The 13,288-nt window shown below is 40.5% G+C and overlaps 1 protein-coding gene across 7 annotated transcripts in view; it reads left to right on the forward strand.

Annotated features, from left to right (window-relative positions):
* Nucleotides 1-13,288, forward strand: part of KCNQ1 (potassium voltage-gated channel subfamily Q member 1) — a 705,822-nt gene that overhangs the window by 6,082 nt on the left and 686,452 nt on the right. For 5 of the 7 annotated variants that reach the window (XM_033928568.1, XM_033928567.1, XM_033928571.1 and 2 more), the window contains one exon: nt 752-1,241. The exons of 1 other annotated variant lie outside the window; for it this stretch is intronic. In XM_033928568.1, coding sequence (XP_033784459.1) covers nt 958-1,241 — 284 coding nt within the window. In that variant the 5' untranslated portion in view covers nt 752-957. Of the gene's footprint in view, nt 1-751; nt 1,242-13,288 lie in introns of those variants that run through there. One more of the 7 variants, XM_033928572.1, reaches the window with a different exon arrangement.

Here is a 13,288-nt window from a genome sequence, read left to right on the forward strand (position 1 = left end):
TTATGTTCTTTTGGAAGTAAGAAATCTGGCAGCCTCTAGGTGGCTTACTAGCGTTTCTTAAGTGTTATCTTTTTTTATACTTAAGTAGGCACAGCTTTCACTCTTATGCAGATCAAGTTTCAAGTTTATTAAAACATTTGATAAAAACGCCAATCATAAATTCTAAGCGTTTTACTCCAAACTGAAAATAGCAAGTTAGAAATATATATATTAAACTTTGGGAAGTAAATTATACAAATCCATGAGCAATCTGTATGGCCAGAACTGTAAGTCCAGATAAAAAAGAAGCTTTAGAACCAGGGAAAGTTAGATTGTTTTTACATCTTGTTTCCTCATACATATAAAGGAAGATTTGTTTCCTAATATTAGGTTTACAATGTGACAGGTTAAGCAAGCATGCCTGTATAAGATTTCTGTGCATGTGTCAGTCTTTCATATCCTGCGCTATACTAAGGTGACAGGTTCTCCGACCACAATTTTTTAAACAAAGGAGAAACTTTTTTCTACTTTAAATGCACCCCTGCAGATGCGTGCTTCCTTCTTGAGGCCTCCGGCTTTCATTGGCATGTATGTATTCACACGCTCGTTGCTGTGTACTGGAAGGGAATGTCTGAGCTCTGTAATCCCTCCCATTTTTGCTTAACCTACAGTATGCATAGAGAGCTGAAGAGGGCAGGATCACCGACTCATGTGCGATTGCTCTCAGAATTATATCTTTTTGTTTCTCTCTCACTTTTTTTGTCCCATCCAGAAAACAAGGCTACAAAGAACATGAAGAGCTGAGACGTTTCAGTTTTCGTCTTCAAAGCTATCAGCATTTGCTTTCCCGCCTCCCCTCCCTCTCTTAGAATACCTTTCACTGATGTCCTTGCCTCCAAAGCCAGAAGGGAGACGCTGGAGTTTAGGAAGACTGACTGCTGCCAGGAAGAGTCACTTTAACAACAGTCCTCCCTGGAGATGGCTGAAAATGCTCTTAATTCACACTACGATCCTATCCCTCCTCCCCAAGAAAAGGTCGGGAGCAAAGAGTCGCCCCAAACGGACGATCTACCTCTGAGTGAACTGAAGGGCGAGGTGATGGTCAACACAGAATCCCCTCGACCCAATATCAACCTGGATCCAAGGATGTCTATCTACAGTGGGAGAAGACCTCTGCTCACCCGGACAAACATTCAGGGTAGAGTTTACAACTTTTTGGAAAGACCTACAGGCTGGAAATGCTTTGTCTATCATTTCACGGTGTAAGTAGTTTTTTGATCTTCTTTACATTTTATTATCTCAGTCTTCCAAAAAGAAAAAAAAAAATGCCATGAATCTGGACAGACATAAGCAGGGTTTTGTTTTTGCTGAAAGATCAAAACAGGTAAAGTGAAATGAGTGTGTAAATATTCCATATTTTCTATTGCATGTCTGTCTAATGCTGGCACCATTCTGTGATCTCTTCTGAAAACATGAGACTGTTTAAACACCCTCCCTCCTTCATTTTTCTAGGTTTCAGGCTTGTTGAGGTTAACAGTTCTGATTGTGATAGTTCAGGTGAGAGATGTAGGTAGGAGCAGATATGTGCATGTTTTGTTTGAACTTCACAGTTACTATTTATCTTTAAGTGTGAATATCCACTGAGATAAAATAAACCACTGGACAGGCCAGCTTGCCTCATTGCATTTCATGAGACCACAGTGTTAAATGGGGCAGGTAAACTGACTTGGTTAAGTAACTAAAATCTGGTTTAACTAGGCTGTCATTGCGGGTAACTTAACCTTTACTCTCTTTTTTGCTTTGGAATTGCATGAAAATGTGCTGAGTGTATCTTCTGCAATTTTTTTAACTCTACAGGGGATACCATTTTGTTGAAATGGTTCTATTTTGCATAATCTCTGGCATTGGACTTTTGGGTTTGGAATGTGCAACAAGCAAATTTAATAATACAAAGAGGGTAACCTTTCAAAAGTGGGTGTGACGGGCAGTGAATGTGCAGTACAAGTAGGACATTTCAGCCTGCACAAATTCCACTTTTCAAACATTGACTGAAAGTTTGTGCAGCCCTTCTGCAGTGACGTCCACATGTACCCATCTAATTTTGAATCGTGCCTCTGAAAAACCCTCCCCATTCATCATATCTATAAAAATCAAAATAGATGCAATATTTCAACTGAAAATCCTTTTGGCTGGATAAATGGCTGGTGTTAGTGTATTTTCTTTTTTCTTGTATAGGAAGTGCCTAAATCTTTGGGGGCAAATTCTCAGTTTTTCTGCCATTCCAGTTCAGCTGATGGTCTATGGAGCGGGGTATTTATAGGGGGATTGAATATTCTTTTTTTTGATAGAAAAATATTCTCAAGGCTGGCTTTCATGTTGGGGCGAGCAGGGTGATTGCTTGGGGCCCTGTATCATATGAGTCTACTTGGTACAGCTGGGTGTGATCACAGAAGCATTGCTTCAGGACGGTACCATAACTAAAGGGCACCGGACATTGGCGTGCCGACAAACCTGTGGTGACATTGTGCACAGGACTAATGCGCACTGCCGGTTTCAGGCCATCAGGTTTGTGCTCTGAGAGGTGGTGTTTGGGGGGGGGGGGAACCCCCCAGTATACCCCCAGTACACTTAGAAGTCCTGGTGCTCCCATTGAGGTGGTGTGGGGAGGGAACCCCCCCCCCCAACTACACTGAAAACTCCTGAAGAAAGGAGAACAGGAGTTTTCAATGTAGTGTATGTGTGTGTGTGTGGGGGGGGGATTTCCCCCACCTCCCCCCAACGGGAGCTCTAGGACTTCTAAGTGTAGTATGGGGTTCCCTCCCCCCCCCTCAGAGTGCAAACCTGAAGGTCTGAAACTGGCAGAAGTGGCAGCGTGCCAATGTCCGGCGCACTTTTGATGGGTCACCCTTCAGGACATCTTGCGGTGCTTGGGTTCTCTCCATGGTTTTCGCTTATTTATGTGGACAAATTAGAACTGGCTTAGTGTGTGAAAGTTTAGCTTACTTCATTAGAATTTGAAAAATTGTGGCGGAAGCAGTTAGCTTAGAAGGGTTTAAAAAAGGTTTGGACAACTTCCTAAAAGAAAAGATGGACTTGGGGAAATCCACTGTGTTTCTAGAATAAGCAACATAAAATCTGTTTTGTTCCTTGGGATCTTGCCAAGTACTTGTGACCTGGGTTGGACAACTTTCATGTTTTGTTCTTAATATAACAGCCAAAATAATGGCAGAAATGTGGGCGTGTGTGAATGAGATCCTGCCTGGCTCAGGTTATTATGGGGTCCTTTTACTGAGGCATGCTGGCCATTTTAGTGCGAGCTAAACACTAACGCGTCCATAGGCTATAATGGACACGTTGGCGTTTAGCACATGCCTTAGTAAAAGGACCCCTAAGTGATGGTTGTAGGTGCATCATTGTGTTCTACTTGAGAAGTAACAGCTCTGCTTAAAGAGCTGAAATGCACAGTGTAATCAGCACATATGATGTGGCACCTTATAAATCCCTGGGCAAGGGCCAATTCAACTAACTTTTTTGTTTGTACGTACCTCTTCCCTATTTTTATTTGTATCTCCTCTTGTATTTAGTACAGGCTTGATCCTTGCGTTCTTTGATATAACACCCCCAGTATATCCAAGCTCCCCTCCCCCCACTTCAGACCTCTGCAATGCCATCCCCGTTGCAGTATTGTGGGTTTGCCCTGTCTCTGCCTACAGCAATTGTCTCAATAAACCCGGCACATACTCTCTCTGATTTGCCACCCCACCAGTTCTGCTGCCCCCTACCTCCATGCCCTTTGACAAAGTACCTCATGAAAGACTTCTGAGGAAATTAGAATGTCATGGGATTAAGAACTGGTTGAAAGAAAACAGAGTAGGGTTAAATAATCAATATTTTCAATGGAGAAGTGTAAATAGCGGAGTTCCCCAGGAGTCAAGGCTCAGTTAAAAGCCCACCTCCTTTTAGAGTTCTTTTAACTTCTAATTCCTCTCACCTTGGGTTCTGCATCCCCAACCCTATATGTCATGTCTGTTTGTCCAAGTTGGATTGTAAGCTCTTCTGAGCAGGGACCGTCTATTAAATGTCCAGTGCTGCTGTGTACGCCTTTCAGCACTATATAAGTGATAAATAGTAGTAGTAGGGTCTTTGCTGGGACCGCTGCTTTTTAAATGTATTTATCAGTGATCTAGAAATGGGAATAACTAGTGACGTAGTTAAATTTGCTGATGGCAAAACATTGTTAAATCGCAAAAGGATTGTGAAAAATTATAAGATGACCTTGTGCGACTGGACATCAAAATGTCAGATGACGTTTAGTGTTCTTAGGGCAAGGTCCCACCTTGCTTTTAGGGATGTGTGTTCGTGCACTTTGCTTTTTGTATGGAATTTTGTTTCTGAAATTGCAAGAAATGAAATCTTTGGCCAGAAGATGTGCTACTCCACTGTTGACCCAACAAACAATTGAACAGGCCCTCCAGTGTAATAATCAAAAGGATTTATGGGGCCCTCATAAACTTGGGAAGCCATTGAGTCGGGCATAGATGATAAGGAAATGCCGAAAGAATAGTAAGGACTGACCAAAGGGGAGAGGATGCTTTTTCATTGTTACACCTTCATAGAGAACTTAATCTCTTGATATGAATTACTGAAAACACATTATTTGTAAATATCATTTAATTTACAGTCTAATGGGAACTGGAAGATCTATTAGTGTGTTGAGAATCACACACCCAAAATTTTTTAAATATTTTTTCTCTTCTTTTAGGTGAGAATGGAATATTTATTTCCTGTCTTTGTAATGGTGAAAACAAATGACATTTTAATGTATTGTACGCTGCCTGTATACTGATTGGCCTAGGTAGTATATCACGTTTTAAATAAACTGTAGCTAGAATGGGTTTTGTAAAAGGACATAGGATGTAATAAACATTATTTGAAGTCATCTAGACCTTCCTTTTGACCTCTTTCTGCTTTGGATACATACAGGATTTTTGGTCTTCTATTGGCATTACTTAAATAGTAATGGTATTTTTGTTGCCATAAGCCACTTGTTCGTTCCTGTTTTTCTGTGGTTTATCTTCATTCTCTCGCTCTGTAATTTCTCTTCAGCGTGTTTATTCTAGCGATAACAAGCTTCCTTTTCCTTTAATGAAAGTTGTTGAGATTCGCACGTTTATAGATATGGTTAACTGAAAGCCAAGAAAGCATCACTACTGGCATGTCAGAAGAAAGCTCCTACTGCCTTGGATGTACTGACATCTGTCAACTGAGTGTTTAGTTGCATTTTTCTCTTGGGAAGTGTCATGATGGCATAGTGTTGGTGCTCAGGAATTTGCCCACAAAGTAGTAGCCATTATTTAGCCTAAATCAGCCTTAAGGTTTTATTTATTTTTGAATTTTGAAACAACCAATCGGGATGCAAGATCCCTACCCTAGATTTTGGGGTTTTTTTTGTCATTCTGTCTTACTGGTCAGCTTCATGTGAAGAATAGGAGCCAACTTTTCAAAATGATTGGGGGTGCTAAACCCAATAGCAATTACCCCCCTCCCTAATAGACACAATCAAGGAGTTTGGCTCCAATGATGTGAAGAATGAAGTTGTTGACTTCATGTAAATATGTTGCTCTTTAAAGTGGTAAATCAAACTATAATAAGCTTGAAACATTCAAATTTTTTTTTTTTTGTAAGTCTTTATTGACATTTTAAACTTTTATAATGTATACAATGTTATCATCACAATTATTACATTAAACAATTCTTTTATCCCCTTATCCTAATTATAAACAATAATATTATATATTATGATAACAAAATAATAAATATTACTCTTCCAATTAATTAAACCACCCTCCCTGGATGTGTAAGGAATCTAACGAAAAAAAGGAGAAACATAATTTTAATTATAATAACTTGAAACATTCTTAAAACTGATTTCGTAGTTCAACTATGTGCGTAAGAGGAGGCTAATCCCTTTTTTTTTTTTTTTTTAAAGCTCCTTGCTGTTTGTCCCACCTCTGCGTCCACCTCGATTGCACAAGGTGTATGTGCTTTAGCATTTTGGCCCAATCTATCCCTAGCTATTAGTTTGGAGACCTTGTTTTAAATGAGCCTTGAAAACCTTCTTTCTCAGGTCAAGCATTTCCTGCTGATTGATTCCTTGCTTTGTATTCCTATGAGTGGTGTGTTGTGGTACTCTAACTTACTTTCCAATCTACCTTCCTGTTGTACCGTTAGCTTTAATGTTTTATTTTATTTGAAGGATTTATATTCCGCACTATCATTGAGTTTCTAGGTGAATTACATCGTAAGTGACATAACATAGTTTTCAGGGGCAAAATAATATTGAAAGTTTCACTGCCACCTTACATGATAAATATACTTCATTGTTCACAACCTAGGCTCCCTCATAAAAATTTTTCCCTGTTATTTCTCTTAGTGAGTTAATTATACAATTTTTTATTTTTTTTTCCAAATTTGCAGTATAGCAACTAAAAGTGAAATGTGACTGATCAAGGCTGGGTGGAAATTTTTGTTACTTGCAGGCAAACCAGATGGAAAATATGAGCGAATTGTTGGAGGGGGAAAGAGATCCTAAAGATTGGAGAGGCAGAAGAAGAGCAAAGGAAGGCCAAAGTGCCACAGTAGTGTACCTTGTAGCCAGTAATATAGTAAAGGGGGGGGATGGGGCAGACCGCCCCAAGGCACAGTCTTGTTGGGGGTATCGGCACCTCTACCTCCCCCCCCCCCCACTATGCTCACGCCTTCTTCTCCCCTGTACTTCTTTAAATCTTCGCCAGCCTAAGCAGCTTCTCCGGCCTGCTGCTCACACCAGCCTGACTCTCCTCTGAAATCACTTCCTGGTCACGGGGCCAGGAAGTGCGGTCAGAAAGAAACAAAGCTAGTGCAAGCAGCAAGCCAGAGAAGTTGCTCGCACTGATGATTTTAAAGAGGTATGGGGAGAAGAGGGTGCAAGTGTGGCATGGGGGATTGGAGAGGAGGGCACCGCTACCCCAGGCACCTACTACCCTCTCTATGCCAACACATGCCCCAGGCCCTAAGGTAAGCAGGAACAGCCTAGTTGGGGCCACTTTGAATGCAAGTAAACAGAAGGAGAGCAAACATATCTTACACTGTGAGACCACAACACTGCTGACCAGTGTGTGTCAATGGCATCCATCCCATCAGTTTGCCTTCAAGACTTCTATTTGGTGTATTTTGAGGGTTGTTGGCATTTTCAAATGCATTCTTTTCATCTTTTGATAAATGCCCTTTCCTTCAAGCACACAGCTCCTCCCCTAATCCACTTCTCACCTTCTGCAAACTTGAGTAGAAAGGCAGACCATAGCATAAGAAAGCCAGAATGATGAAGACCACTGTAGAGGTCTTCAGTGGCCACTACTAGCCCCCTGAAGAACACTGCCCTGCACTTGCTCTTAAATGAGGGCCTGAATTATATCAACTGGATTAGATTTATTATGTGATTTACCGCTATTGACACAAGTATTTAGCAGTGTACAAAAAAAAAACTTTATTAAAATTACAGTACAATCACTTTACAAAATCTATAAAAAAAAGCAATAAAAGAATAAAACAGGAGCTGAGATTAGCAGAATCAAGTCAATCATTACTAAATCCTATAGTAACAGTTTGCTTCCATAATATTGCTGAAATCTGTTTTCAACAGCTTACAAAATGACCATGAAAGAATTAGTCAAACAAAATAATTTCATAACACTGGACATACATAAGAAAAAGCTCTGCTTCTCATGAGAGACCAACTTTGATACCTATACCTGGCAATGAAAACAGTTCTTGGCTAGAAGAGCACAGGGATCCAGATACAATGGAGACTTCAAGTGCACAATAGCTTGAACTAATGCATGGGCCTATAGCAGTGGTCTCAAACTCGCGGCCCACCAGGTACTATTTTGAGGCCCTCGGTATTTTTATCATAATCACAAAAGTAAAATAAAACAGTTTCTTGATCATCTGTCTCTTTAGCTATAAATGACAATATTATTAAGACTTAGCCAAAAGGAAAGATTTATAAACTATAAAGAGCTTTGCCTCATGCAAAATTGTCATTTCTTTAATAAGACATTAACTATTTTTCTGAGGCCTCTAAGTACCTGTGGCCCTGCAAAGGGTTTGAGTTGCAGACCACTGGTGTATAGGTAACCAATGAAGTTTATATAGAACCGGAGCAATATGATTCATTCTTTTGCTACCTGTTAAAAGCCTTGTGGCAGTATTTTGAATCTACTGCAAATGTACACTGGCCTGACTTAATCCTAGAAAGAGAGTATTGCAGTAATCCATCCTACTTGATACGAAGGCATGTGTCAACTTTGTAAGGCTTTTCTGTTCAAGGACTGTTTTTAGTTGACACACACATTCACAATTGGTTAAAAACATGTCTTTACAATGTAACTAATTTGAGGATGAAAACTTAATCAAGAGGTGCAGCGAACACCCAATACTATCAATTCTGAGCAAAACTGAATCTTTGATCCCTTTATATATCTTTATGCTGGTGCGAGACAGATACATTTTAATTGCGACAACAGGTAGGAGGGCCATAATAGAAACATGATGGTAGATAATGGACCACCTAGTCTGCCCATCCACAGTAACAATTATCTCTCTCTGTTAAAACATAGACTTTCGTTTCTGCAAAATGGCACTTAATAAAGTAAGATATGTGATAAAACATGAAGACACTTTCTGAGAAATGAGAATGAAGACTAAGAACACAAACTTAATTAGTACGTGATTTTCTGTGGTGGTGGAATGACAGCTTTTAACTAACAGTGATATAATGAAACCACCACATTTTAATTTGCCCTCAAGAACTGATAGCTGAAAGCAGCAGATGCAATCAAATCACTTCTGTAAGCTAAGTGATGCGGCTTTCATTTCAGGTCCACTAGTGAGTGACTTACATGCTAATGACATATTATTATTTATTGGCAAAGAAAATGTACGGCTTAGGAAATGCTGCTTCCTCTGTACTGCATTCTTGAGCTCCAGGTGTGCTTTTCCGGCTTAACCTGCCTGGTAGGGAACACGGGAGAAAATTAACCTGCCATGCTAGATCTAAAAAACCCCAGATGGTTAACTTTAGTTTAGTTTTTCCTTTTCTTTCTTAGCTAGGTGCTGGTGTTGAGGGTTTTTGTGTGTTTTGTTTTTGTTTTTTTAATTTTTATTGAGTTTCTAAAGCTAGTGTTGAGGGTTTTTTTGATTGTGGTCAACTTGGATGCCTGTAACCATTTTCCTTGGTGGTAGATATTGCAGAGCTTTTATCTGCAGATTCTGGCCAGGCTGACCCTCCTGAAAACGTCCTTGGGCTTTCTCAGGCCAGCAATGGGGTTTACCTTTTACAGCCTTGTTTAAACAACCTCACTACTGAATGGAAATGAGGTTTCCTGGAAGTCTGTGATATTTTTTTGAAAAGCTCCACAGTAAAGATGCTACATATGATCTCTCTAGACTGAAGTGCTATGAGGAAATTGAGACAAAACAGTAGTATATAGTCGATGTGCAAGGGCAAAATTTTCATTTTGTTTAGTTTTCTGCACATTGGGAAGAATAACCTGAATCACAGCTACCGGATGCTAGGGTCCACCTTGGGTGTTATCGCCCAAGAAAAGGATCTGGGTATCATTGTAGACAATACGATGAAACCTTCCGCCCAATGTGTGGCGGTGGCCAAAAAAACAAACAGGATGCTGGGAATTATTAAAAAAGGGATGGTTGACAAAACTAAGAATGTCCTAATGCCCCTGTATTGCTCCATGGTGCGACCTCATCTGGAGTATTGCGTTCAATTCTGGTCTCCTTATCTCAAGAAAGATATAGTGGCACTAGAAAAAGTTCAAAGAAGAGCGACCAAGATGATAAAAGGGATGGAACGCCTCTCGTATGAAGAAAGACTAAAAAGGTTAGGGCTCTTCAGCTTGGAAAAGAGACAGCTGAGGGGAGATAGGATTGAAGTCTACAAAATCAAGTGGATCGATTTTTCACTCTGACAAAAATTACAAAGACTAGGGGACACTTGATGAAGTTACAGGGAAATACTTTTAAAACCAGTAGAGAGAATTTTTTTTTCACTCGTAGTTAAGCTCTGGAATGTGTTGCCAGAGGATGTGGTAAGAGCGGATTGTGTAACTGGTTTTAAGAAAGGTTTGGCAAATTCCTGGAGGAAAAGTTCATAGTCTTTTATTGAGAAAGACATGGGAGAAGCCACTGCTTGCCCTGTATTGGTAGCATGGAATATTGCTACTCCTTGGGTTTTGGCCAGGTATTAGTGACCTGGATTGGCCACTGTGAGAACGAGCTACTGGGCTTGACGAACCATTGGTCTGACCCAGTAAGGCTGTTCTTAAGTTCTGTCATCCATAGAATTTTTCTTTTGATTTGGAGTAATATCAATAGTGTGCATTGTCTTGCAATAATAAATGCTATTTTGAAATTGAGCCCTTTTCTTCAAATTTGCAGTTTTTTTGAATCATTGCATTTAATTCCATGTCCTTAGTAGAAATCACTTCCTCTTTGCTACACAGTCATAAAATTGCATTACAATTTTCCTGGAGTACAGTTTTTAAAAATGAGCTCTTTATTTTCTTCAATTTGGGAAAATGACAGATGGGTAGATGTGATGTGCAGTTTCTTTCAGATCTAGGTTCTGTCTGCTGGCTCCATCTCTTTAATGTTAATTATATCAACAGGCTGATCTACTCTTTGAGATCTGAGTTTTCTAAGAAAAGGAGGACTACAGGTCTCTGCATGACTAGGGTAAAGCTAGGACAAGAATGACTTGGCAATAAAATAAGAGTAAAACTGGAGCTACTGTTCAATTTTATTTTGCTTCTCTTTGGTGCTGGGCAAGGCTTGATTTGTGCATATTATGGCCCCTAAACTGTAATATTTAAGAGGCCTCCTTGATTAGGAAGGCAATGCATTTTTGGTTTAACAGTTTTCCATGCTTTTGAAGCCTGTGATGCACTGGGGAGGGGCCTAAAGCTCTGATTGGCTCAGGTGCCTAAGGCCTTTCCCATAGGGGGGGCCTTAGGTACCTGGGCCAACCGGAGACTTAGGCCTCATTTCCAGGATGTTGGGGGGGGGGGCTGCAGCCAAGGGGGGGGGGGGATTGGCAACAGAAGGGAAGGACATCTCTCCTGCTCAGTGTACTGTCTGGATTGGGGGGGGTGGGAGACAGGGCTTCGGTGATGGGAGGGAGTGGGCCTCCCTTCTACTGGGGGACTTCACGAGTTGTGGGTTCCCTGCTGCGGCTGCTCAGCTGATAATGGCAGGGAGATTTCCTTGCCAACCTGAAGAGCCCTAATCTCTTTAGTCTTTCCTCGTACGAGATGAGTTCCATACCCTTTATCATCTTGTTTGCTCTTTGAACCTTTTTTAGTGCCGCTATATCTGTCTTGAGATAAGGAGACCAGAATTGAACGCAATACTCTGTACCATGGAGCGATACAGAGGCATTATAACATTCTTAGTATTATTAACCATTCTTTTAAAAATATTTCCAAGCATCTTTGCTTTTTTGGCTGCTGCCACACATTGGGTCACAGGTGTCAGTCGGTCCTCGAGGGCCACAATCCAGTAGGGGTTTCAGGATTTCCCCAATGAATATGCATGAGATCTATTAGCATGCAATGAAAGCACTGCAAATAGATCTCATGCATATTCATTGGGGAAATCCTGAAAACCCGACTGGATTGCGGCCCTTGAGGACCAATTTTGACACTCGGATCCTTTTCTTGGGCGCTAACCCTTGCTATGACTAATGGGAATCCTCAAGTACCGCCAGCTGAGGACCTCATCCAAAGACGGCCAGAACTGCTCTCCACCAAGCGCAGCAGTTGCTGGCATCATCCCTGAGCCACTGAGGTGCCAGCATTTGTGACTCAGGGAATCCCAGCCACCTTCGGAAGTCCTCAACTGACATAGTTTGGGGGTCTTCATCAGCTGGAGTATTTATATTTACATTAGAGGCTCTGCCAGAGCCCCATTTACAAAGTATGTATTCTTCTTAATTAATATTTCCAAATTAATAAAGTGTCTTTGCTTATTTGTAAATGGGTCTCTACCAGAGCCTTTAATTCAGTAGCATAATAAATGAAATCAGTATTTCGGAAGTTTATAGGGATGGGTGTGGATGGATTTGATTCCTTGCAGTGACAGGCTTGCTTTTTGTCCACGCGCTACTTTCTAGGCCAAAGCTTCCATCCTTTTGGTAAAAGCTAAATGGGAAGAAATGTTCTGAGTTACAGATTGATAATACTTCTTTCTACATGATGCTTAAGAAGGCAGTTATCAATGTTATTACATGGATACAGTACTGATAAAAGCCCCAGGATGGTTTGTAATTTTGCACAGTTTATACTCCAAATATGATTAGATCCTAATCTGATAAGAGAATGATAATCCCATTGACAAAATGACATACACAAAAAGGATATCTTTTGATTGTATTCAACAAAGAGATTCAATGATAGATATCCTCAAGTGAAAAAGTACGCGAAGCTGCTATTCAGTAATTGTTGGCATCTCCTTGAGCAGCAACAACTTAGATTTAAACATTTCCTGTAATTTGATCAGTCTCTCGCATTGCCTTTGAGGAATATTGGCTCATTATTGCTTGGAAAACTATTTGAACTATGTGAGAATTGAAGGCCTTTTTTGCACTAGCAGCTTCCTTGAGGTCTTGCCACATTTCGATAGAGTTTAGGTTGGGTCTTTGACCAATAGAAGATATAAAATTGCTTCTTGAGCACTTCTGTAGTAGATTTCTTGAATGTTTATGGTTGTTGTCCTGTATTTAGGTCAGCTTCAGCTCATGGATATATGACCTGATGTTTTGCTCTAGAACAGGGATCTCAAAGTCCCTCCTTGAGGGCCGAAATCCAGTTGGGTTTTCAGGATTTCCCCAATGAATATGCATTGAAAGCAGTGCATGCCCATAGATCTCATGCATATTCATTGGGGAAATCCTGAAAACCTGACTGGATTGCGGCCCTCAAGGAGGGACTTTGAGACCCCTTCTCTAGAACAAGGGTTCCTAACCTGGGGTCCGTGGACAAGTTTCAGGGGGTCTGTGAGGGTTAGATAAAAATTAACATTTATATTCACTATGCAGCCCGGTACTGTTTTTTTTTCTCTCGCAGATAATGAGAGTAGTTGTAGTAGTAGATCTGTTTTAATTTGTACAAGAGGATAATGGGTTTTTTTAGACTGTTTACTTTAAAGTTTAATAATACTTTGTGTGTCATATATATATGACAATCAAATCTTGATA

The sequence above is a fragment of the Geotrypetes seraphini genome, chromosome 19, assembly GCF_902459505.1.
Source record: "Geotrypetes seraphini chromosome 19, aGeoSer1.1, whole genome shotgun sequence".
Taxonomy (NCBI): Eukaryota; Metazoa; Chordata; class Amphibia; order Gymnophiona; family Dermophiidae; genus Geotrypetes; species Geotrypetes seraphini.